General features: G+C 33.9%; 1 protein-coding gene across 2 annotated transcripts; it reads left to right on the top strand.

Moving 5' to 3' along the window:
* Nucleotides 1–8,034: 8,034 nt before the first annotated feature.
* On the top strand, nucleotides 8,035–25,042 carry LOC129307648 (uncharacterized). 2 transcript variants are annotated; one of them, XM_054948500.1, is made up of 19 exons: nucleotides 8,035–8,524; nucleotides 8,649–8,834; nucleotides 9,773–9,883; nucleotides 10,055–10,111; nucleotides 10,295–10,371; nucleotides 10,473–10,572; nucleotides 10,676–10,749; nucleotides 11,724–11,833; nucleotides 11,912–12,015; nucleotides 12,140–12,193; nucleotides 12,356–12,411; nucleotides 12,507–12,545; nucleotides 20,767–20,908; nucleotides 21,033–21,217; nucleotides 21,814–21,881; nucleotides 22,111–22,183; nucleotides 22,573–22,634; nucleotides 22,767–24,030; nucleotides 24,560–25,042. In XM_054948500.1, the coding sequence occupies exons 2-19, from the start codon at nucleotides 8,754–8,756 to the stop codon at nucleotides 24,819–24,821; spliced, it is 2,919 nt and encodes a 972-aa protein (XP_054804475.1). In that variant the 5' UTR covers nucleotides 8,035–8,524; nucleotides 8,649–8,753; the 3' UTR covers nucleotides 24,822–25,042. The 2 variants fall into 2 exon arrangements, with proteins under 2 accessions (XP_054804475.1, XP_054804476.1); XM_054948501.1 differs by lacking the exons at nucleotides 8,035–8,524; nucleotides 8,649–8,834; nucleotides 9,773–9,883; ... (2 more) ...; nucleotides 10,473–10,572; nucleotides 10,676–10,749 and adding an exon at nucleotides 10,799–10,827.
* Nucleotides 25,043–27,861: the final 2,819 nt, after the last annotated feature.

The following is a 27,861-nucleotide window of genomic DNA, read 5'->3' as shown; positions in this document are numbered from 1 at the left end:
CATTTGTAATCTCTCGAAAATAATTCCTTCGGATTTATTATTTATTCAATAGTCTTATGCCTCTCAACCTCCAAAATGAATATTTTTCAGTGGTTTATTTTTATGTTTTTCGCTTACCTTTTTTTTATTTGTTTGTTTAGCATCTATAAATTTTTATCGGGCAAGAAACATCTATCTATAACCTTAGAAACCTTTATATTGTATTTCAAAAAAAAAAATTTACATTATACCAATAGACGTTGTTCTTAACAGGAGGGCCATGGCCACTTAGCACAAGCATCTCGAGTTTAAATTTATACAAATGTAAAGAAAATTTTTTGGGGGAGATATCTCTATTTGGATTTGATGGTGCTTGAATTTAATCCAGCTAGGTAGTCATATAAAAAAATACAAGTACTTTATAAATTTTGGGTCAATGTTGCTGGAAAAAGGGTTCATTTGCATAATAGAACTATAAAAGTCATAAATCAAGGTCATGCACTGAGCATCTAATATCATCAAATGAATGTAAGTTGATCTTTCTTTTGGCCTTTTCCAAATCATCCTTTTCGGCCCTTCTCAGAATTCTTGGTTTCCATTAATTAAAACAGAACAAGATTTTTATTGCTGTTTTTTAAATTCCAGAGGACGCTGACAAATTATTTGACATTACAAAACAAATTAGTAAAGACAGTTTAAACATATAAAAACGATTGTTTTATCTTTATTTTTTAAATAAGAAGAATTATTTAAAGCAATAATAAAACAAGGAAAACATTATACACACACATATGAAACGGAACATATAAAAGCTTTCTATATTTGCTTCTGGCCTTTAAAAAAATAAAAAAGAAAAGTTTCTAGATTTGCACTAACGGAATAATAAAATTGGACGCTTCAAGACGGAGTAAAAAGCTTCCTGAAATTGACGGACGACGCAACCCTCTACACGTCCTCGATCTCACGAATTGCATGCCCTCGAAGGGATTTATGCCCATCCGTTATTATACCAGATAATTTGGTTAAAATTCTCATTTACTTAAATAATATCATTTCTAATTCCTACTGTTTTTTCTTGTAAGTATAAAGAATAAATTTCATTTGACATTTCAAAATGAATTATATTTCAATTGGTTTAAGGATAATTATATATGAATCACGTCTCTTTAGCAAATAAGAGTTTTTTTTAAGTATATATTGTAATAAAAATAATTTGTTACCCATAGTTTTGTACACGGAAAACATATTATAACGGTAGGTATAAACATGCTTATTTTTTTCTCTTTATTTTGTTCCTTTCAACCTGCATCTTTGATAGATTATAAAACTAAAGTGTATCACTTGATAAAAGAAAGTGTATTTCAAAAAAAAACTTTACATATTATGTTTATTTTCATAAGCAATTATTATAAGTAACTTTTGATTAATATTGCTTATTAAACTATGATGGTTAATGAACTAACATAGGATTGCTGATGAACCAACATAGAGTCATAAACCAACATATGTTAAAACTTTTAAGTAAAGTTACATTGCTTAAGAGGTACACTTTTAAAGTATCACTTTGATATCAATAAATATCACTTATCATCGATCATTTTAATAATCAAGATCAATATTCATCAACTTAAAAGGTATCACTTCAAAACTTTATTTTAGTATCTATAAATATTCATTGTTATTATTCATTTTGATGATCAAAATCAGTATCTAACACACTAAGATTCATATATTAAAACTCATTGTATTTGCCTTTCAATGCACCAAAAATAAAGTCAAATTGTCACTTTAAAAAGAAAAAATTGTTGTCTTGCATAGGGAAGCTACATGTAATTCAAGTGGGGCTTAATCGAAAAAAATGACGTGTGGGTGTATGAGTTTTTATATTTTATAATTTGCACTCTCTCTTTATACTTTGCACCCCTTTATTTTAATATTTTAAACTTTAAATTTATTTCAATTTTACTTTTAGCCTGGATTTGAAATTCAATTTTTTATTCAAAGGCCAGTGAATATTAGTTTATAATTTCACTATACCTAAATAACAATATTATTAATCAATCCTTTAAAAACAGAAAAAAAAACCTAATTTAACTAAACTAGATATGAGTTGTCCTTGTCTTGAATATTAGTTAGGGACTAGTTAAAAAAAAAAAACAATGAAGAGTAAAAATTCAAGGTTCAAGTAAACTCGTTGGATATCTTTTGCTAACTCACTGCACTTGCAAGTTTACAACTAGTTGAATTAAAAAACAAAGAGAGAGAAAAGAAACAAGAAAAAACAAATAGTGTACTTGAAAGAAACTTAAAGGCTTTTATTATGTTGATAATCCTAATTATGCTACTACCTCCCAACCTAAACTCTTGGCTTTGCCACTATTGCCTTTTCTCGTGTCTTGAAGGTGCAATACATATTCAACGGATAGTCAAACTTTTTTGTTATGTGACAACAGGTAAATTGTTGCTTTGAGTATAGGCAACAATTTTTGATCGCATAACTTGCCCCTTAGTTACTTATAGTCCAGGACAATGATCTTTTCATATTTGTATGCACAAATAATGAAATCATTGCTTATAATAAAACAATAGGCAATGGTTTTGGCACGCTAAAACAATCAACGATTTTTACCTATTGCTTGTCATATAAATATAGGCAACACTTAATAATTATTGTGAAAATATTAAAAAGTCACAAATTAATATTTCATCCCTTGCTTGGAATTTGAACATTGATCTTCTCAAAGAAATGAAATGACTCTAACCATTTTTTCAACATAACTTTTAATTATTATAATACAAAATATTATATGTATAGATAATTGTTAAATTAAATTTTAAATTTTTCTGATCAATAAATAAAAAATATAGACAAGTTATAAAAAAATGAAAATAAGTTCTTAATAGTAGAAAAATAATAAGCAACAGTTTTTAAATATTGACAAAAAGAATATTTATAAGCAATTTTATTTTTTTCTACAGATTAGAATAGGGAATAATTTTAAAATATTGTGAGAAAAATATCTTTATAGACAACAATTTTTTATGTCACCTATTTAAAAAATTTTGTTTCAACACTTAAAAAACATTACCTGTACTATATTAAGAAAATTTTTATAAATGTTACTAAGTATTTGTTACTTGAAGTATAGATCAATGGCAACATATAATAGTTATTGCTTATATTTACGTTAAGCAATACTTTTAAAACTATTACAACCAATATTGTCATTTGAAACAAAAAATATTGTGTTGGGTCTTCATTGTATTATGTATTATGAAGAAAGTGTACCATCAACCCAATTTGCATTTGAAAACTATAATAGGTGAAAGTGCGCTAAACTTAAAGAAAAGTGCTATCCATGTTTTGATGACATCTTGCACGATTTTTTTTAATATATATATTTCTTCTACTCTCCATGTTGTTGTTCCCACCAACACTAAGCCGGACTCGGCTTCTCTCCTATGAGGCAGAGGCATCCAGATTTATTTTGTTTATTTTTTAAAAATAAAAGATATGTAAAAATTGTAAAAAATTTGATAAGTATACTTATCAATTTAATAGTCCAAATTTAATACTAATGCTCTAAATTTGAATAAATTTACTGTTCTCTTCAGAATATATTTAAACTGTCCAAAATATATTTAAAAATTTAATTTAAATTTTTATATTAAATTTAGAGAATCTATATTAAATCTGGATTGTCAAATTCATAACTATATTTATTATTTTTTAGAATTTTTATATATTTTTTAATTTAAAAATATAAATTAAAAATAAAAAATAAAAATATTAAATTCAAACCGTCCATGATATATTTTTATTTTTAAAATGTAAATTAAAAATTAAAATTAAAAATATTATATTTGAACCATCCATGATATATTTTTATTTTAAAAATATAAATAAAAAATAAAAAATAAAACTATTAAATTTGGACCATCCAGATTTTAATCTGAACGGTCTGGATTTACCTCTACCTCAAAGGTTGAGGTAAAGGAGGCCTTTTTCAAAAGAGAGAAGCCAACTCCTACTGAGCCACCCTCCATCATATACGCATGACTCCTATGTCTCCTTCTCAAACTGTCAAACCTCAGCCACCCTCCCACCAACTCACCAAGTCTCAGTCAGGGTCCTTGTGTAATGAGCCCAAGATGGAAGTGCTAGTGTCCCTTGGTCTTCAAAGTTAATATGCTCCGGTCGAGAATTTTAAGCAAAATCCTAGTTGCCTTTGCATTGCTATGTTCCCTAACACTGCCAAAAAGCTCAACAGTTAGCCCCATATCGCCCTTACCATTTCAAAGCATTGCAACTTTGTTATTCACCCTGTTGATTACAAGTATGGATTTTAGAAGATTTCAATACGTAATGTTATAATATTAAACTTAATTTTTTAAGAAAATAAACACTTTAAAAAACATGGCTTGCAATCTTAGCCCTCAACTCGTTAAAAAGGGTCAGACTTGATAAATTGATTGATTTCAGTCTAATCAATTTTATGGGTTTGAGCCCATGTGAGCAAGGCACATAAGTGCTGGCACTTGTTTTTGGTTATACCACTTGGTAAGATATGTCCATAACTTATGAAGTTATGACTCAAATCATGTTGCGAATGCAAAGATCTTATTGCTTGATGATTTGTAAGTATTTCTTTCAACTTACGGACATGCCTTAACTTTAATAAATCTTTGTGATTTGACTCATCTAAATTTTTCTTGTAAAAGAAATAATAATTAGATGTTTAAACTATGCATGTTGAAATGGTTGGATTAAGGGTTAAAATGTAAATTTATTATTGAACTTTTTTGTAAGGTGCAATTGGTATCCTAAAATTTTAAAAAGTGCAATATTCTCCTTATACTTTTAAAAATAGTGTAATTTTGCCCAAAATTGATAGACGTCTAATGTTGACTGTTAACATACATTTTTTTGATTATCCATTCTTTGTTGGCATGCCTTGTGAATGCTTGGCTGGTCATATACTTGTCATTTTCTTCCTTTATTAAAACATATTCATGACCAAAAAAACCAAATTTTCTACCCAAAAAAGGAAAGGATGAAGAGCATACAAAACCATCAGTGGATTTGGAATGAAGATAGAGGGAGGGAAGCCAGGAACATATGCAACAAGTCCAGATTTAAATGAAGTTTGAAAACATCAAACTAATAGATTTGAAGCATACAACACTGTTGGTAGATTTGAAATGAAGATGGAGGGAGAGAAAGGAGGAGCACATGCATAAGTCTAGATCTAAAATGGACGTATGAAAACATCAAGTCAAATTTGAAGAGACATAGAGCGGGGGCTAAAGATGCACCTGCTTTCAGATTAAAGGGTTTGGGGTAGTTGGACCTTCTTTCTAGTTCAGGTGCAAATAAGTTAAAGAGTAAAAATAATCATATGTGAGGTAGTGAGATGCAATCAAATTGGCTAGTTAGAGTTGCTAAACCTTGCAGTGCTATTGATTCACTTTTTTTCAAAGGTCATGTTCATTTTCATATTGGTCATCTTTATTTATTATCTTGAATACATTATGGATTTCCTTTCCTACCCCTATCTAATTGGTCTTACAAGCTGTAATCCTCTTTACAATCGTCCCTTTAATTTCTTTTGAAACCCTTCATATGTCAATTAAACATTTTTCCCTGTCCAGATCTAATTGTGATTTGAAAGCATAAATCTCTTTCCCAAAACATATCCTATTCCTCAATAAAAATGCAAAACATTTCAATTCAATTGCCCTATTATTTTTTCCCTTGTCACTCGTGTTATTTTTATTTTTTGAAGATCTCTTGATGAGGATAACATTAATTACCATTCCTCATTCAATCGACCTATTTGTTTTCGTCAATCAAAATTAACGTGGGTTGCATAATGAAGAAGAGGAAGGGACAAGAAGTTGAAGTGGAATGGATCTATTTTTTTTCCCTCCTTGGTTCTTTTTAATTTTAATTATCAAATCATGCCACGTGGTTGTCAACTTTACTTAGAAAGGAGAGGGGGATGACACATGGACATTTCACCTGAGCTTAGCAAAGTTAACAAATGGTCAGATGTTTGAATTTGTTAAAATTGAATAACATTGCATTAGTTTTAAAAGTTAAGGATAAACATTGCACCTTTTAAAGTTTTAGAATACTAATTGTACTTTTTTAAGGTTGTTACAGATTTAAAATTGAAATCCCAATTACCGCAGCAAGATAGCATTAGACAGGCTGAATTCCAACAAACGAGCAATTCCTATGTTATGAGGTTAGAAGTTGATGGTTCTACAATTTCGAATGACAATAGTGCTATTGGTGGGGTGTTGCGTGATTCTAATGGAGATTGAATCCTGAATTTTAACTGAAAAGTGGGGCAATTACCGCCCACTATTATCGAAGTCTTAGGCATTTTCAAAAGATTTGAAATTTGTTGGCAAAAGGGTTTTCGAGTTGTGGAGGTTTTTTGTGATTGAGCGAATGCTACATCTGCAATTACAAGAGACAACCATAATTATCATCCTTTCTAACAAATTATCGAATCTACTAAGAAACTTTTGATCAAAAATTGGGAGGTCTAGATTAATTTTTTGTATAAAAAAATCAATAGGATGGCTGATTTCTTAGTTAAATTAACATTTAGTCTTAATAATGACGGTTTCAATTTGTACTATCAACCTTTCATTGGGGGTTGTTTTCTTTTTGGGCGTTTGGTTTTGATGTTTTTTAGGCTCCGTTTTTCCTAAATTGCTCTTTTGTACACTTTCTTTTCGAATGAAGGTCCCCAATATTTACTCAAAAAAAAAAAGAATACTAATTGTACCTCAAAAGTATTCATTTTCATTTGATAATATATCCTGAAGGGCGATCCCTTAGTTCTATTTTAAAAGTCAATAATTGGGAGGAGAGATCCAAAAATAAGGTACTGCCCGACAGAACAGCTGAGATGATCCGAGTTGCAAAACATGTAATATGTAAAATTTAATTTAATAGGAAGTCGGTGGAGTTGTACGGTCGACGGAGGTGCCGAACAGAGCCAAAATGGAGTGAATTATTTGGGTTCATCCATTTATTGTTTGTTTTTTAGCCATAATCAATTATCAATTATACAAAGAAGGTGTTTGTGTTTCTGATTCCCGAGGAAACATGAAAGTTACTCAAAGAACAACGTGAGTCACCAAAGGGTTCTTGGCTCAGTGGTGATTGGGGCTGAGCTTGGTAGGGCGGACTACAGTTCAATCTCCTGCAGGGCCAATTGAAAAGGGGCTGGAACCTAATCACCCAGAATTGTTCTTCCAATTTGGATTAGTCGGCCCGAAGGGTCAGATGCCGGGTGAGGAATTCAAAAAAGAGAACAACGTGAGTGCACTAATTTTTTTTTTTTTGGGTTGCTCCAGAGCATCTCACCTCTAACTCATATTTTAGTGGATCGTGACTCATTTCGTATGCGCCATGCGCTCTCCCACATTGTGAGCCACCCAAAATTTTCCACCGTATATTTCGGATAAGTAAAAGTCTAGTCTTCAAAAACTGTCCATTTCAAACAGTGACTCAAAAGGTAGTGGCAAGTACATGTTTAATTTTTTCATTCAAATTAAAATTTTATTTTTATCTCCTGGTCTCATTATTTTAATCCACGTTGAATTTCACTTATCTATTTATTTTGGTTTCAATTTAGTATTTTAATTAATATTCTCTCCTACTATTATTAAATTTAAATAATTAATATAAAAATTTTATGTGCAGGTAATGAAAATAAAACAAGGTTACACCATTGAATACACAACTTAATTGATAAGGGATTATGTTATCTTAACCAGTCCCAGTCGAGTTTGAGTCTATGGCATTTGAGTATTTAGAAAATGAATTTGGGAGAACTAATCTCGATAGACCAACAATGCTTGAATTTAATACAATCATAAATATAAAAAAAATTAAAATTTTAAAAATTAATTAACAAACAAATTAAAACGAAAAGATTATAGTCCTAATTGTCGAAAAAGAGAAAAGTCGCAAGCCGACACGCTCTTCTCATCCATCATCATCGCATGAAAGAGATCGGCGCCAACTGACATACACGCTACAGTCCAAATCAACGAAACCTCCCTCCCATATGCAAAACACCCCAAAATATTTTAGGGCGAGAAAATAGAAAAAGGCCAGGGATTATCAGCTTATTGGGAGGGAAAGAGGTCTCTCGAATCACTCCTGGCGATCCGAGTTTCGAAATCCAGTGACTCGGTGATACAGGCGGCTTCTTCTCTGCTCGCCACGCATCTACGCAACTGTGCCTGTTCGGCATTTTTTTATTCCCTCAATTGTCGCTCCTTTCTCTTGTACCAATCGAGTTTGTTTTTCTATAACGGGGGATGTCAGCCCGCTAGATTTTCGATCCTTGTTGTCAATGTCCGATTCGAAAGTTGAAACTGCTTCGTTTTGGAGGCCTTTGGGTACGGATTTGATCAGTTTGAAGGCAAACTTATTTTTAGTTTTTTGAATTTCTGGGAGGGAAATTCAGTGAGCTGTGAAGATTTTGATTGAATTGGACGATAAGATCTCGGATAGGTAAGTGGTGGGTAGTGGGGTCTTTTCATCCGCGATGGTTGCTGTGTGGCTTCACTACCCCGCTTCCATTGGTGTTTTTCTGTCTGGACGGCGCTGAAAGGGGCTTGTTTATTTGGTTCAATAGATTTGGATAAAATTCCACGACGGCTTCTTCCTAGTGATTTGTGATCTGTCAGTGATCGGAGGTTTCCTTGGTTCTTGGTTCTGTGTAGATTTGCTATTTGTCAACATGATGACCACTAATCTTTTTCACTGTAGAAAGAATTCGTGGCCGCCTGAAGAGTATATCAGTAAATTCACTTTACAGCTGGTAAGCTTCCAATCAGATACCTGTGAATTTTAATATTTCTTGGCTTCTGCATGGTTGTTCAGTTTTGCGGGACGCAAGAAATATGACATGAAGGGTGGTTGCAGATTGATTTGTTATAATTTGATTAATTTGAAATACGATTATTTTCAATAAAGGGGAAAAAAACTTGACGAATCCATATGTAGTAGGATTGCTTTTTTATAGCCAAATGTGATATAAAGTGTAGACACAGAATTTTCGTATTTCCTGCATGTTTTACCTTTTCCTCAATAATGAAACAGCTTTTGTATATGTAATATTTCCGGGGAATCAGCAAAATATTGCATTTCATGAAATCTGTAATACTTGCTGATCAATTTTTTTCATGCTGCACTTGAAGATGATTGCATTTGGAATTTGGATTATGGGTTCGTTAATTGCATATCACTCTTCAGCGCAAAACATAGACATAACTTCTTCTTCTTAAATCTCTACGACACATTCAAATCATAGTTTTTTGGTTATTTAATTTTTTGACTTTTTAAAGTTTCTATGTTATTGCATGGTGACGCAGTTATCCTGCCTTGTCATGCAGATTGAGTTCTTTAGTAATGCAAGCTAGGAGCCTAGGAGTCGGGGGCATTTTTCAAGGCATTTCTTTTTTATTTGAGTGATTATTATAGTCGAACCTGTTTCAGTTTGGAAACTATATAGTATGAAGTTTAGAGTAGTATAGTGAAGCAACGACCAAGGATCAGGACACAATATTTTTAGGGTTTTTAAAATTCTTTATGCTTCATACAGACTGCTAAAATTGAGGCTAAAGCCAGTCTAATTGGACCCTTGCAATTAAGAACGGAAAATTGTGAAGTTAACTGTGTTTTAGCTGATTCCACTTGTATTTAGTACTTTGCTAGATTTTTTCGTTGACTGATTTATTTCCTACACTGCTTCTGCAGCTTGATTTTGATAGTGCTGCCCCACCCGAACAAGCTTGGAGGAGAAGACTAAACAGCCATGCCAATATCCTTAAAGAATTTAGTGTGACTTTTATGGAAGCAATAAAGATGGCAAGTGATTTAATTTATTTATACGACCTATATGCTTGGTCTGACTGGTTTAGTTGGTAGAATCCTTCGTATATATTGATGTCCATGACTAGTTTCCTTTATCCTCTTTTTTCTTATTTTAGTTTGTCTCGTATTTTTTTTCTGATTGCCAAGTAAATTTTAATATTCCAGGTTCGACTAGGCATACGGATATGGTCATATGTCAGGGAAGAGGCTTCTCATGGAAGGGTATATTTCTCATTTTCATTAGTCTGGTGGCTATTCTTCTCTCTCTCTCTCTCTCTCTCTCTCTCTCTGCGCGCTTGCGCGCGTATCTTATTTTGTAAGACAGCAGAGTTTATAAACCTAGTTGAGATTATAATATGCAAACACAAGATCTCAAGTATAAATTTCATGTTCTGGTTCTTGCAGAAAGCACCTATAGATCCTTTCACTCGAGAAAGTTGCAAGCCATCTGCATCTCAAGGAGTTCCACTTGGAGGGATGGGGTATGCTGTGGTTCTTCATCCACCCTCAGCCCTCACCTGATTTGTGTTGTTTTGTTGTTCTCAATGTTATTGATTTAGACATGCCTGTGTCACTTACACAGGAGCGGCAGCATATCAAGAGGATTCAGAGGCGAGTTCCGACAATGGCAAATTTTACCTGGTTTATGTGAAGCTTCACCTGTCATGGCTAACCAGTTTTCTGTACAGCCCTGTTCTTTCACTTATTATCAATCTGCAATGCACTCCTCTTATTGTATTCCTTTAGCCTTTTAGTTCAGATCTGATATATCTATCTATATTTCAGATTTTTATTAGCAGAGATGGAGGGAACAAAAGCTTTGCATCGGTTCTGGCTCCTGGTCAGCATGAAGGGTTAGGGTAAGGAAAATCTAAATCTGCCAAAGTCTGGAAACAATTGTTCTCGATCTATGTGGGTGCTGCAATGCTCCATACATGGTATTACTTATGCTATTTAATTGGAGACCGCATGAACCACTGGTTGAAAAGTTACCTTAAAAGTTAGGATGTTAAAATGTATTTCAACTTTTATGCATAGATTTTTTAATTAGATAAATTTAGCATTAACTCCCTCGTTATAAAAACAACTTTTTGTATATGTTTATTTAAAAAAATATGAAGATAAGTGAGGCTACTTCTATCAAACAGCCAGGCTCACTTAGTTACTGGTTCTGGGTTGCCAAAAGTTTAGTTCATTTTGTGTTTTCGATTTTCATGGATAATTTTTTTTTTCGTTTTTTACACCTATGCCTTGTTTTTCTGACTGTAGAGCTCAAGATAATACACAATTAATTTGAAAGTTCAATAGGTTCTTTGAGAATGCTGGTAACATTGCAGTGATGATTGTGCAATGGTAGCTTGAAACTATTAATATAATAATATTGTTAATGCTCTCTTTATGGTTACATCAGATGTGTCCCGAGTGATTTTCTTTTCCTAATGGCTGGGCAATCATTTGCAAGTAATTTTTAGCATTGAGTGTGGAAATGTGCTACTGTTTTTGACAATAAGTAAACCTTAAAGAAACTGACTCAGAATTCTGCATGACATTTTAATGATGTACTAAACAAAATTTTCAATTCCGTTTGGGAGGAAAGTTTGAGGTGACTGTTGTTCTTACCAAGCTTTGCAGAATATTATTTTGTTCTCTAAGTTGGGGTTGCAAGACACTTTTCTACATGTATTTTTGTCTGGCAATTATATTTCAGAAACAGCCAACTGTTTCAATTTTTATGTTTTTGTTTGGCTTTATTATTTGAAAGAAGCAGGTGCTTTATGATGTATCTAGATAAGTATACATAAAAGCCAAGAGCTTATGTTAAGTCTCATTTTAGGTCTCGCAAGAAGGGCGATGATCATGGTATATCATCATGGGGCTGGAATCTGAGTGGCCAGCATTCAACTTATCATGCTCTATTCCCAAGAGCTTGGACGATATATGATGGTATTGCATTTCCTCTTCCTTTACTTAATATATGTGATTTTTGTAAATTCTTGACTAATAGTTGTTGTCTTCTTTTAGGTGAGCCGGACCCAGAACTAAAAGTGTCTTGCCGGCAGATATCCCCATTCATACCACACAATTATAAAGAAAGTAGTCTTCCTACTGCTGTTTTTGTTTATACGGTTTGTAATTTTCTTCTACAATGCTGACATATCTTGTGGCTATGCATTTCATTCATATTATCTGTTGAATCAGTGTTTAACTGTTATTCCTAGATTCACACGCTTGTAATTGTTTCTTATGTAGTTGGTAAACACTGGCAAGGAGAGAGCTAAAGTCAGCCTTCTATTTACTTGGGCGGTATGATTTTATTTCGGGTTGAAGTGTTACTGCACCCACTTGTTACAAAAAGATATAGGAAGAGGGAAAAAAAGGAACTAATACAATTAACATTCTTTTTCAAACTAAAGAATGCACTGGCTGGGTCTTGGATAGTAAGTCGTTGTTGTTTGTAATCTGCAGAATTCCATTGGTGGAGTCTCACATTTGTCAGGAGATCATGTGAATGAACCATTCATGTGAGTATATGCATGTGTTTTTTTCTGAAGTATGTTTGTGTATATGAAATGCGTTTGTGTACAATTTCTTAACTTGTTTTCCCTCTCTTTCATAGAGCTGAAGATGGAGTTTCTGGTGTACTTCTACATCACAAGCAAGTCATCAAACCTTATAGCTATATATGACGGTTGGTTTGCAGATTTCTCTTTATACCTAAATGATTAATGGGTGAAAGCAAGGTTTTCAGTGATGAGAACTGAGAAGGTTCTGAAGTCTGAAGTTGCTCTCACTGTTCAGGCTTAAGACTTAAGTGTGGCTCTGCTCCCTATTAGCAAGCTGAGCCCAATATGAACTAGAATAGGCTCCTTCTCCCTATAGTATTGAATAAGGGTTTCAAAGCCTAATGATCTACTGATGGGAATGTAGGAAAAACATGCTTATAAAGACTCAAATCTGATGTCATCTGGGCTTTGTTGTGGTAACTTGCAGTGTGGTTGAAATGTTTATGTTTTTACATTTGATCTTGAAAATGATAAAGAAGATCATGCAAATTGTCAGAGGCTCAGATACTTTCTGATAAATAAGTCTCTGCATGTCATTGTTATGCTGTTCAATTTTTGGCGCAGGTCACATTACATTGGTCAAAATGATTAAACCTTTGTAGTTTTTAACGCATAGTGGAGATGTATGAAAAAGCATCTGATATCTATCTTGTTTGGTGATGAAGCACACAAAGAATAGGACTATAAGGAAGATTTCTTTGTGGTTTACCTCTAATTTCAAGGACAATTTTTTATAGTTCCTATGTATGGTTCATATTTGGGGCTTCAATGTAGTGGGTTGAATGGAATATTATTGCTCTCTTTGGTACTTTGGTTATTGGAATGTTTGTTTGGAGGTTTCAATCTTTAGAGATATAAACAGCTGAATAAAGAATCTTTCAGCTTAAAAACTTAGGTTTCAGGCCATTTTAAGTGAGAGGATTTAGGGTCTGTTTGGTTTACAGTTTGCCAAACTGAAGTTTGCTTAACTGAAATTTGGGTAAAAGTTAGTTATTATAACAAGATTTATGTTTGGATATTTTTTTAAGCAGTTAGTTTGGTGAAATGAAAATTGTTTAGATATTATAAATCAAAAGTACTTTTAAATATATAATTACTAAAATGGGCGTGGATTTGATGATATAGAATTTGATTTGTCAAATAAACAATGTATAAATATTTGTATACAGCTTTAGATGAGAAATATATAGATATAAAAATATATAATATCAAATGATTAAGCTATTTATAGTTAAATTTCTTTGATACAAAATTTAGAAAATAAAATTTCAATATTAAAAATGTTAAAGGGTTAAATGAAAAAATTGGCTCCTAAACTATATGTCCAAGAGCCTTTGGGATAATAAATTTACTTCTAGTGTAATGTTTCCTTTCAACTTTTGAAAATGGTACAATGTCACTTTTACCATTAATAAAAGTTAATTTTGGCCGTTGATTGACTAGGAAATGGCATAACAAGACCTCAAAAATTACAGAAAAGGACCAAGAAAATTTCTTGGTCTTTCTCTATAATTTCTGGGTCCTTTTCTATAATTTTGTGGTTATTTTCTATAGTTGTTTTCCTTTTTTGTTGTTTTTTGGTCAACTAATGGTTAAAGTTAATTTTTGTTAATGGTAGGTTAATATTTTATCGTTTTCAAAAATTGGGGAAGAATATTGCATCAAAAATGAGTTTAGGTTTTTAAATGCTCTTGGACCTCTATAGTTTAGGGACAAATTTTCCATTTTACCCAATATTAAATGTTGTGTGTAATGCATTATTCCACTGTGCAGATGAATTCTCAAATCACAAGGACACGAGTCTTTGTATAATTGTGGGGCCATGTAATGCCATGTTTCTACAGTTTCAATGCTCATTGATGTATAATCTGATGCAAAGTGAGGGTATTATGGTCTAAGGATTTTGGGCGTACTTTTATGTTGAAAATGTTAAATGCAAAAGCAAGTCCAACTTGCTCCAAATGGGCATTTAAAGTCTCATTGAGACAACTAGGGTGACTGTAATTTGCAGGGTAAAATAGCTGCTAAATAACTGTAGCGAAGGCAAAATCAAGGCACCTGGAACTGAAAGAGAGTCTCTGTATGGTTGTGGAGCCATGTAATGCCGTGTTTCAATATTTTCAATGTTCATTTATGTATAATCTGTTGCAAAGTGAGGGTATTTTGGTCTAAGGATTTTAGGTGTACTTTTATATTGAAAATGTTCAATGCAAAAGTTAGTCCAACTTGCTCCAAATGGGCATTTAGAATCTTATGCCAAAGCGAGAGATTTACGGTTGTTTGGGATATACTTGCAGTCTTATCATTCCTGGGATATCTGACTTGTCCTTGGCATGTTGTTATCGAGAATCAATAAACGGTCTGCTATCCTAATTGGTTTCTGTTTTCTAAATACTAGGGAAATAATAAAGATATAGTGATATCAATAGAGGTTGGTCTTGTTGGTATGGTAAAGACTAAGGACTTAGTTTATATCCCACGAGGGCATGTGTTCAAATTTCATACTTAATATAAGGATCTTGTTGGTGGATAATTTATAAGTATTTTTATAAAAGTTCTAAGGTGTGAGACCTTGATAGAAGTCCATTATTGGTATATAAAAGACGGAAGAAGGATTTAAGTCAAAATACAGCAAGGGAGTTAGTTGATAAGGGAGTTATTCATGCTGAATAACTACTTATGTGCTGTCAGTATTTTGATATTGCAGTTTATGTTTCTTATCTTAAGAATGCTGAGTTGTCAAGTGTTAGGACGTCAGTTTGTGTGTGCTGTCAAGTTATGGTTGTAACTGCCACTTCATGGTGTTATTTAATTATAAGTTAATTAAGGAATGGATATGGATGATTTCTGACTCTTTATTTGGAGATTCTGCCTCTTGGCTTTATCTAATTTGAACGAGATCCTTGTCCAGATTTAGATGAAGATTAACTTCCCTACTTTGTTATTAAGATTTAACATTTTGGTATCCGAGCCTGGTTTTCCCCAGGATGGTGAGTACTAGAAACAGTTCTATTGATCCTACTGCTCCTCCAGCAACCTCCAATTTATTAGAATCTATAGTCTAGCAACTAAATCAACTTTCTTCTCGTTTGAATGTGGTGGATGAGATTTCTACAGAAATAGCAACAGTAAAATTACAGCAGCAACATATCTTAGATGACGCTGGGCAATCTTCTCGAAACAAAGGCAAACAACCCGAGAACTCATACTCTGCAGCAAATGAAGAAGACGAGAGAAACATACCTTAGTGGCTTCGAAACCCCACAAGGAGACCACATTGATTTTCCAAAGTTTGATGGAGGCGACCCTAGAGGTTGGATACTTAAAGCAGAAAAGTATTTCAGATATTACCAAACTCCCGAGGATGTGAAGGTTGATGTTGCGGCCATGTACTTAGAAGGCGACGCATTAGATCTTTTTGCATGGGCAACTTCTGAACGCTCAATAATTTATTGGGAAGATCTTGTGCGCACTCTTCAGGAGAATTTCGGTCCTGCAGAATTTCAAAACCCTGATGAATTCTTGTGTGGAATTAAGCAATCTGGAACAATACAAGAGTATCGACTTGAATTTGCAAAGAGATCTGCTAGAGTAAAAAATTGGCTAGAACATTGTTTGTTGGGGGTTTTTCTTAATGGGCTTAAAGAAGAATTACGGGTTGATGTTAGAATTCAAAAGCCTAGATCTATTTACAAAGCCTTGAGTTTAGCCTTAGAATATGAGTCCAAATTACAATTTGCAAAAATTCCCAAGACTTATGGAACTTCCCAGGGCAGTCGCACGTACGCAGCAACCACATGGCCTTCAAAAGACACTCGCACGACAGGTACAGCAACAGCACAATCTTCGGCTAATTCCTCTACTTTTTCACACCGCACAAACACGAACTGGGATGCAAAAAAACAGTTAAGACGAGATAAGGGACTCTGTTTCCGTTGCGGTGATAAATTTATTCCAGGCCATCGCTGCAAAAATGCTAATTTTACTCTCATGGAGATCACTGAAGAACCTGATACAGAAGCAGAGAGGTTTGAAGAAATGAACTTAGAGGGCAAACAAGAAGTGCATGCAGAGATATCACTTCATGCTATTTTAGGACACCCTGCGAGTACTACCATGAAGATGGAAGGCATTGTAAATCATCATAAAGTGCTTATTTTGATTGATAGTGGTTCCACCCACAACTTCATATCTTCTACATTGGTGCAAAATTTGCAGATTCCTACTAAACCGGTTCCTTCTTTTGGAGTTCAAATTGGCAACGGGCATATAATTTATTGTAATAACATATGTCCTCAAGTCACCTTACGAGTTCAATCATTGGAAATTATTGAAGAATTTTTTCCCTTCTCTTTGGGTGGAGTTGATCTAGTATTGGGAATCAAGTGGTTATCTTCTCTGAATACAGTTCAAGCAAATTGGCAACGGATGTTCATGGTTTTCTGGGTCAATGGCAAAAGGTACAAACTCTAAGGAGTCCGCACGGGCAACCAAGCAGAAGCATGTTTGCGTTCGATGTCTCAACAACCTATTATAGACTCAGACGCCTTTCAACAGTCGTTACAACACCTTCTTGATGAGTATGTTTCTATTTTTGATACTCCTACGGCTCTTCCTCCTCTTCGGCACAAATTCCATTCTAGTAATTTGCAACCTTAGGCTACACCACCAAATATTCGCACATATAAATGCCCACATTACCAAAAGGATGAAATTGAACGCCAGGTGGCAGATTTGTTAGCCAAGGGTTTTATACAACCCAGTGAAAGCCCGTTTGCAAGTCCTGTATTAGTGGTCAAGAAGAAAGATGATTCTTGGAGATTCTGCATTGACTACTGAGAATTAAATAAGTTAACTATTCCTGACAAATACCTCATTCCTAATATTGATGAACTCATTGATGAGTTACATGGGGCTACTGTCTTCTCAAAGATTGATTTGTGTTCCGGATATCATCAAATTAGAGTTAAACGCACATTCACAAAACCGCCTTCCGGACTCATTCAGGACATTATGAATTTACAGTCATGCCTTTTAGTCTCACTAATGCTCCAGGTACCTTTCAATCTGCTATGAATGATCTTTTTCGACCATATCTAAGGCATTTTATTCTTGTCTTCTTTGATGATATGCTAGTCTATAGTCCTACAATGGTTGACCATCTAGTACACCTTCGTACCGTCCTCTCAAGACTACAACAGGATGCTTATTTTGCTCATGGGAAGAAATGCTCTTTTGGTCTACCTCAGATAGATTTTTTAGGGCATGTCATCTCATCTGGAGAGGTTGCTATGGATCCTTCCAAGATACAAGCTGTGTTGGAATGGGCTAATCCAACTACTATTACTAAATTGCGGGGATTTCTTGGTCTTACAGGTTATTATAGAAGATTTGTGCATCATTATGGCCAACTTGCTCGTCCGTTACATGACCTCACCAAACAGGGTGCTTTTTATTGGTCTTCTTTGGCAGAACAATCTTTTCATAAACTCAAACATGCATTAATTAATGCACCAGTTCTCCATTTACCAGACTTCAACAAGCCCTTCATCGTAGAATGTGATGCTTCAACTTTAGGTATTGGTGCCATCCTTATCCAGGATACTCATCCCGTTGCCTACTTCAGTAAAGGGTTTACATTTTCTAATCGTGTCAAATCTGCTTATGACCGAGAATTATTAGCTCTCGTATTAGCTCTGCAAAAGTGGCGTCATTATCTCCTTGGTCGCCATTTTGACATCTATACTGACCATTACAGCCTTCAATATCTAATGGATCAATGACTTTCAACTCTGGATCAACAGCGGCTTATAATGAAGTTGTTACCCTTTGATTTTACCATCAAACATTAGAGTCGCTGTAATAATAGTGGTGCTGATGCTCTTTCACGCCAACCTCAACATGTTGATTTTATGGCTCTTGCTATTCCACATAGTACAGATTTTGATGACATTGAAGCATGGATTGATCAAGATCCTTCCACTCAACACATTAAAAGATCCATTCTTCAAGACCCTACTGCTGTTCAACATTATGCTTTGGTCAATGGGAAATTGTTTTATGATGGGCGTTTAGTCATTCCTAATCATCCTACTCTTAAATCCAAGTTGTTGGTAGATGCACATTCATCTCTTATAGGGGGGCATGGAGGATACCTTCGTACTCTCAAACAATTACAAACTCATTTCTTTTGGCCTCATATGAAGCGAGATGTCAAGCTGCATGTTCAAGATTGCCATGAGTGCCAAATTTTAAAATATCAAACTTTGTCTCCAGCAGGATTACTTCAGCATATTCCCCCTCCACATCGTATTTGGGAAGATATTTCCATGGACTTTATTGCCGGATTACCTAAGTCATGTGGAATAGATATCATATTTGTTGTGGTTGACCGTTTTAGCAAATACATTCATCTTATTGGCCTCTCTCATCCTTTTACTGCCAAGTCCGTCGCTGCCGTTTTTAGTCGTGAAGTGGTCCAACTTCATGGTGTCCTACTTCCATCATTTTAGATTGCGACCCGGTCTTCCTAAGTAGTTTTTGGCAAGAACTCTTCCGTCTTAGTCACACTTAACTCAGGATGAGTACAGTTTATCACCCACAAAGTGATGGTCAAACAGAAGTGGTCAATCGTTGTGTCGAAACCTATTTACGTTGTTTTGCACATGAACAACCGAAATTATGGAGTAAATATCTTCATTGGGCCGACTACTCTTTCAATACTAGCTTTCATACTACTACAGGCTTCACTCCATTCCAGATTGTCTATGGTCGTTCTCCTCTACCTATTCTCCCTTATGTGTCTGGTGAAACCAAAGTTGTTGATTTAGAAACTCAACTTTTGGAACGAGATGCCATGTTGCAGATTATTCGGGATAACCTCCTCAAAGCTCAATCCAGAATGAAAGCTCAAGCTGATGCTCACAGACATGATATTTGCTTCAAGAACGGGGACTTGGTCTGTCTAAGAATCCAGCATTATCGCCAATTCAGTTTAGCTAAGAGAAAGTATGAGAAGCTGTCTCCGCGCTTCTTTGGCCCATATCAGATTGTTCGTAAGGTGGGATCTGTTGCTTATGAGTTGCTCCTACCTCCTGATGCCAAAATTCATCCAATTTTTCATGTCTCAATGCTGTGCCCTGCTCATGGCACTCCTTCTTCTTCCACATCACCTCCTCTACCACTTTCAGACGCTTGGGAGCTTCAGTTACAACCTCACAGTGTCCTTTCTCATCGCTGGATTTCTTCAGGCAGCTCCAACATCCTTGAAATACTTGTTTCTTGGCTTGGCCGTCCTCAAGATGAATCAACTTAGGAGGAATATGACCTGATTCGGGACCAATTTCCTGATTTCAGCCTTGAGGACAAGGCTGTTTTTAAAGGGGGGATACTGATAGAAGTCCATTATTGGTATATAAAAGACGGAAGAAGGATTTAAATCAAAATACAGCAAGGGAGTTAGTTGATAAGGGAGTTATTCATGCTGAATAACTACTACTTATGTGCTGTCAGTATTTTAATATTGCAGTTTATGTTTCTTATCTTAAGAATGCTGAGTTGTCAAGTGTTAGGACGTCAGTTTGTGTGGGCTGTCAAGTTATGGTTGTAACTGCCACTTCATGGTGTTATTTAATTGTAAGTTAATTAAGGAATGGATATGGATGATTTCTGACTCTTTATTTGGAGATTCTGCCTCTTGGCTTTATCTAATTTGAACGAGATCCTTGTTCAGATTTAGATAAAGATTAACTTCCCTACTTTGTTATTAAGATTTAACAGACCTACATTGGCTCTAGTGAGTCCTAAAACCAAATTCACCAAAACTTTTTACTTATGAAGAAAAATAAATAAAGGGATAATAATAAGCTGATCTGCCTGACATATTTGTAGGCTTGAAATGCTATTTAGTTATCCCCCAAATGATAAATGATTGTTTCGAAATATCTATAATCCACATAAGGATCAAAAGTGCCTTGCGTTTGCAAAAATGAAGAGATCAAAATTTAGTTCTCTATCATTCCTGGCATAAATTAGTTAATGAGATTTTTTCTATAGTTGATCTTTTTTTTTTGGGGGGGGGGGTTTTGTTGCTCAACGCTCTGGCAAATGAAATGAGAATTTTCAACCACGTTAAGTGGTTTTAAAGCAATTAAATTGTCTATACTTTATACTTTGTTTTCTAATTTCTAATGGAAGTTTCAGTCCTGACGAGCATGCCTGGATTTTTCTTATGCGTTTATGATTGGGTTCACATATCACAAAATAACTAAAGTTCATGGCGGAAGTTTTCTTAAGGATATTCCAATATTGCAGGACAGCAAAGGGAAACCCTCCTGTTACATTCTCCATAGCTGCTTGCGAAACACAGAATGTAAGCGTTTCTGTTTTACCATGTTTTGGGCTGTCTGAAGGAAGTATCACAACAGCAAAAGATTTGTGGGGTAAAATGGTGCAGGTATTGGTTACTCGAGCATTTGCGCTTCCTGAATTAGTTTCTTTTTGTTCATTGCATTTTGCCCAGATATCTCCAGCATGGATATATGTAGGGTTGATACTAATTGAAGTAATTGTATGCTAAGGATGGACAATTTGACCGGGAGAATTTTAATGCTGGACCTAGCATGCCTTCATCACCAGGAGAGACGCTCTGTGCTGCTGTCTCAGCTTCTACATGGGTGGAACCTCATGGAAAGTGCACTGTGGCGTTTGCTCTTGCATGGTCATCTCCAAAAGTAAAGTTTGTGAAAGGCAGCACTTTCAACAGGTACTATATTTCAGGTTCTGATATTGTTTAGGCATTTGTATATTTTTGAAAGAAATTCATGTAAATTTAAGATGTGTGAAATATAAATAAATGTTTTGCATGTGTTTTTGTTATACATATGTAGGAGAGCTATTTCTGGTCTTTGTTGGTTTAATACTAGTTTGAGAGAAGTATCATGGGTTGCATTTTGAGTTGATGTAATTGCAATATGTTGAATTCTGTTGGTAGTGCTTGTGAGTGCTTAGGCTCACTAATTTCTACACATATCACTTATTCCAACAGTCTTCTTCTAAAGCACGCGGGGTTGCTCAAGCAAGAATCTGAGGGATTTAAATTCTGACTCTTTTTAGTTATCGTAAAAGTCTATTGTTTCCATGCATGTATTTTGAAATGTCCAAGAGTGTTTCTCTAAATTATAATTTCTGACTGAATCAACTACTTCTTTAGTTTACTGTTACTAGTGAAACTAAAAACAGCAAACAGAAAATTTCCCTCCACCGTTAGGAGTTTTAACATTACTGTTAGAAACTACTGGAATGGAATTGATTTTCTTTTTATAGCATTTTTTCCTGATGAGTTCAAATCTTTTACTGCAGGAGATACACAAAATTCTATGGAACTTCTGAGAAAGCTGCAATGAACCTGGTGCATGATGCCTTGACAAGTATGCATTCTGATTTTAATTAAATTCATATTCATCAGGCCTGTTTTACTTGCATGATTAATTTCTGGTTTATTTGCATTGCCAATCGTGCTATTTGTCCATGCCTGCTTGAATTTTTTATATTGCGAGATCTAGAAAGGCGGGAATATTGAAAAGAAAACATGTCCAAACTTGTTTTTAGATTAAGATATATTATTTAAAACCCTTTTTTGTTTTTGTATCTGGACAGATTACAAACGGTGGGAAGAAGAGATTGAGAAATGGCAAAGTCCTGTTCTTGAGGATGAAAAGCTTCCAGAATGGTAATATTATAACTTCAGTAATAAATTAATTGCCACTATAAAAAACTGTGCTGAATTGAAGCCATAAAGTAAAACTTGCATTTTGTATATGCCTAATTTACAGCTTTTGGCTGCATTATGATTGCTTAAACTTCTCACTTTCAAAGCAGAGAGATTTCTTCCTTCATTTTGTCTTTTGTTATATCAGAAAGTGCTCTCTCCATACATCTGATCTAAACATCTCATTTTTAGTAGTCCTTGGGCTAAATATAACTCTAGTTCTTACCAGGCCATAGCTTTCGTTTTGTATCATTTAGATAAATATACTGTATTTTCTTTTGTTGTAAATGTCTTTGTTCTTTTCTACCTTATTTTGTCAATGGCAGATTAATAAGGCATTTTCTATTCAGGTACAAGTTCACATTGTTTAATGAACTCTACTTTCTGGTTGCTGGTGGAACAATTTGGATTGGTATGTGTGAACCTATGCATGTTGTATTGCTGTTTTGAGTTATTTTCATGATAGCATTATGTGATCTTGTGGATCCTTCTTTTTAATTTGGTTTTCATGGAAGCATTAAGATTAGTTTGATCTTTGTGCCAGATTCTTCTTTGCGATCTGCTTGTGTGAAAAGTGAGCCATATCAAGTAACAGAGTCAGAAAATGCAAATGTGGAAGTAACTGAAGCTCGAGTGAACAGACTAGGTGCAGTTGTTGAGTGCACAACAGATAGTGCCCAAAATACTGCTACAACAGGACAAAATCACAAGGATGAGTTTGTGGCTCCTCTCAGAAAGGAAAATCCCACTGGCACTTTGCAGACCTTAACGATGATGGACCAGCAATGTGATAGCAATGACGAGGATGTGGGCAGGTTCTTGTACCTGGAAGGTTTGGAATATATCATGTGGTGCACATATGATGTCCACTTCTATGCTTCATTTGCCCTTCTTGAGCTCTTTCCTAAGATTGAGCTGAATATTCAACGTGAGTTTGCTAAAGCTGTCCTGTGTGAAGATGGAAGAAAAGTGAAGTATTTGGCGGAGGGAAATTGGGGGATTCGTAAAGTTAGAGGAGCTGTGCCTCATGATCTGGGGACACATGATCCATGGAACGAAATGAATGCATATAACATCCATGATACTAGTAAGTGGAAAGATTTGAACCCAAAATTTGTACTTCAAGTGTACCGAGATTTTGCTAAAACTGGTGATATGTCATTTGGAGTTGATGTATGGCCTGCTGTTCGAACTGCAATGGAGTACATGGATCAATTTGATAGGGATGGTGATGGTCTTGTTGAAAACGATGGATTCCCTGATCAAACATATGATACGTGGACAGTTCATGGGGTGAGTGCATATTGTGGTTGTCTTTGGCTTGCGGCTCTTCAAGCTGCAGCTGCAATGGCTCTTCAATTAGGTGACACAGATTTTGCTGAGACATGCAAAAGAAAATTTTTGAAGGCTAAACCTGCATTTGAAGAAAAACTTTGGAATGGCACTTATTTTAACTATGACAGTGGGTCAAGTAGTAACAGTAAATCCATTCAAGCAGATCAACTGGCTGGGCAGTGGTATACTGCATCCTCAGGGTTGTCTCCCCTTTTCGATGATTTCAAGATTAGAAGTGCTCTCAAGAAAATCTTCGATTTCAATGTGATGAAAATTAAAGGTGGCAGGATGGGTGCTGTGAATGGAATGCATCCCAACGGAAAGGTGGATGAGACCTGCATGCAGTCTCGAGAAATATGGACAGGGGTGACATATGGTGTTGCTGCTACAATGATCCTTGCAGGTATGGAAGAGGACGCCTTCACAGCTGCTGAGGGTATATTTATAGCAGGCTGGTCTGAAGAAGGATACGGGTAACTCCCTTTTGTTTGTCATATAAACGTGGTGTGTGTTGTGTACGAGTGAATTATAGTTTCACTTTCACTCCTGATGGTTCGGCCCAAAATTAGTCTGTTCCTTTATGATTTCGGATGCGTCATTTAATCCTGCTCTACTTTGTTATGTCATCACATAATTATTATGTGATTTCAGTTGCATTGTTAAATGTTTCACTTTGTATCCTGTACAATTTTAGTGTTCAGAGATTATTGTTACAATTAAGTTGACAGATTCAATTTCAAATTGGCAACTTAATATCACCAATGACTTGTACTATGTTGTGAAGGAACAACGGGCTTTGGACAATGAATATCATTTTAATGTACACATGATTTTCTATTATGATTCTGAACTTATAATATCGGATAATTAACTCCCTTTATAGTACATGGTGACAGACTGATTTTGGGCAGAATATGAGGGGTTAAATCATAACTCACTGTGTATATAATTAGGTTTTCTTGTTCTTCAAAAACTTAATTTATATCCTTTGCTCCATAATAGGTATTGGTTCCAGACACCAGAGGGATGGACGATTGATGGGCACTACCGGTCCCTTATATATATGAGGCCCCTCGCAATTTGGGGTATGCAGTATGCATTGAATCTGCCTAAGGCAATTCTTGAGGCCCCAAAAATCAACATCATGGACAGGATCCACATATCTCCTGCTATTGGAGGATTCTCTCATAATGAAACTACTGTGAGAAAGATTGCGCCAAAATCCGGCTGCTTTGGAAATTCTGTGTTTCATTGTGCTTGCTGATATTTAACAGTTTTGTACAGGTATGTTTCATTGAAACAATTCCCAGTCCAGCTATGTTGCCTGTTAGTAATGATGGTCAAGTTCTGGGTAGTGGTCATTGCGTAAATAATGAGTTGTCATTTTGGTGGCCTTAGTTTAAACCATGTAGGCTTGTCTCTGTAATTCTGACACTTTTTCTTCTTTCAATTCTTTTCAAGGTAATTTAAATCGTATTTTGCATACGCCCAAACGTAGGATTTTTTCTTTTAAGGTACCAGCACTTTCCTACAGAGATGCAAGGGGTTCGAATGGTGCTAAATCAAATTTGTCGTTTACGTATGAATATTAGAATTCTGCTAAAAACAAATTGAAAAAAATGATAATAAAATATATCTGAATTATATCAATGACAATCTAGTTTCACCAAATGTTATAATTCTAATGAAGTCTTTGGGGGCTTATGTGATAATAAATAATAAATTTTAAAGTGAAAAAATTATTTTATCTTTACTGAAAATTTTTGTTTGATGAATCACAACTTTTATTTTGTAAATTGTAAAAGTTGAATAAAAAATTATAACTTGTCAAGTGTAATTTCTGTCATTAAAAAACAGATTCAATCACAATTTTTATTGAAAAAATAATTTTTTATTTCTTAAATAATAAGGATTGAATAAAAAATTATAATTTGTTAAATATAATTTATATTATTAAAAAAATAAGATTTTAAAATAATAAATTTCATTCATAATTTTTATTTAAAGAATTATAATTTTTATTTTATTTAAAGAATTGTGAGAATTATATAAAAATTATAATTTATTAATAAAAGATAAAATGATATTTTTAATTTAAAATTTATTGATAAAGGGGTTTTGAGAGATTTATTATGATATATTAAGAAATTAAATTATTATTTATATGATTTAAAAGAATTTTATTATCATGTTTTTTTTAAAAAAAATGGTTGGTTGGTTGTTTGTTTTTCGCCCACCATTTATTTTGTCGTACAATCCATAAATTCTTGGGCTCTTGTATCTCTGGCTAGTGCAGGCTCGGCCGCTGGGTATAAACAACGAAAGAAGAGATCCTGAACGATTTAGATGTAATATTTGTTAGGAAAAATTACATATAAATTTCATAGAACAAATTTATTTATAAATAAATTTTATAAAATTGAGAAATTACAATTAAGTCTCTTGAGATCTGAGTGTAATTTAAAATTGAGATAAAAAGATGATAATGTCCCTATTAAATATATTTATATTACATCGATTAAATAATTTATAACTATTTCATTAGTAATTTACAACTATAATTTTAATATTTTATAACTGTAATTTCATATATATATATATATAATAATTAAATTAATTGTTTAACTATTGAATATGTGAAGTTATAAGTGTAAAAATTTGAAATTATAATTATACATTATTAATTAAATAGTTGTAAATAATTAATATTAACCTTTGTTAGTAATTATGTGAAGTGACAGTTGTTTTTAAAATTTAAAATTATAATTATAAATTACTGATAAAATAGTTATAAATTAATCATTTGATTGATGTGATATATGTTTTATAAGAGAATTATTGTCTTTGCAACCTAATTTTAAGTTATATTCAAGTCTCAAGGGACTTGACTATTTTACAAGACCTATATGTAATTTTTCTTATTTATTATATCTATATAATTGTTGTTTTATTAATTTTCATCAAAGAAAATATATGTGGTTTTATGTAGTTAATGCTTTGTTATTTTATTCCATTCTGCATGGAAAAGGTCGGAAAAAAAAAATTAAGGACGAGAAAGTTGCTAGGTGGGCCGAATGAATATTGGCGATGGCATAAGGTTAAAGGAGAAAGAAAACGTAGATTAAACTTATTATTAATGCAGGACACCGGTATTATTATTATTATTATTATTATTATTATAAAAGAATTAATAGATAGAATGAAAAGAATATTTTAATATAAACTTATTAATAGTAAAAATAAAATAAATTTGAAACAAAACTTGAATTGTTCATATTACGCATCCAAATAAAAACGAAATTGATGTGCCGCTTTTTTAACTTTTAATATCGTTTTTTTTTTTAGGCGAATGACAAGGGTTACTGAGTTTAGAAATATTTGGTAATTGATAATCCATATATATTATTGATATAATATAAATAATGCCTTTAGTCGATTTAATTTTTGAATTAAAAATGATTATAGAAACCTTCTAATTTTTTAAGAAAAAGAGTTTAATATTCAGGGTCCATATTTGATGGTGGGAGTCTCATGTCACTCAATTTCGTGCCGTGGGCCAATTTTGCGTTGAAGAGTCTGTAAATAAAGTAACCACAACACTTCATAAAAATAAACAAATAAACACAATATGGCAAAAGTTGAACACAAATTTGTCAGAATCATTGAAAAAAAGCAAAACAAAAAGCAAAGAGAACAACTTGTGAAAGGCAAATTGTATTCGTATTCCATTCCAAGAGCTCAGCCATCATCTTTCTAGTAGTTGCGCTTTTTGTGGATAGCAATGCATGGCGATCGATGACCTTGTTGCTTTCAAAAGCAGTTTCTCATGACTCCTACGCATGCGCATATGTCATCATCAGTTTAACCAATTAACCCCAATCTTCCCTTTTCCTCTCAGAACTTTTGCCCTAAGCCTTTGTCATTAACCTAGTCCATAATTTTGGTTATGTCCCCTTTTATCATTTCATATCAACAAAAAGTTTCAAACAGCAAATTTAACCAACTTTAGTGAACTCGTTTCTACTCCTTTTCCCCCCTTTTTTGCAGGTGATGGAGGGAGAGAATAGGCTGCGTTGACCCCGTCTCGAACTATCGTTTCTCACACGCTGGCTAATATTTTGATCGAGTGCCTCTGTTATGGCCATTATTTATTAATTATTTTAAATTAATATGCAAGTCAACTGTAGTCTGTAATGCTACATTGGTTCACATATTGCATAATTTTAAAATTATATTATCAGTCGGAGGCTAAAAAATGATATGACCAGGGTTAGTTTCTCTCAATGTCAATATATATTGTAATT

This window comes from Prosopis cineraria, unplaced genomic scaffold, assembly GCF_029017545.1.
Source record: "Prosopis cineraria cultivar Desert tree isolate PC_DT_omini unplaced genomic scaffold, ASM2901754v1 PC4, whole genome shotgun sequence".
Classification (NCBI taxonomy): domain Eukaryota; kingdom Viridiplantae; phylum Streptophyta; class Magnoliopsida; order Fabales; family Fabaceae; genus Prosopis; species Prosopis cineraria.
This window is presented reverse-complemented; position numbering and strand designations above follow the sequence as displayed.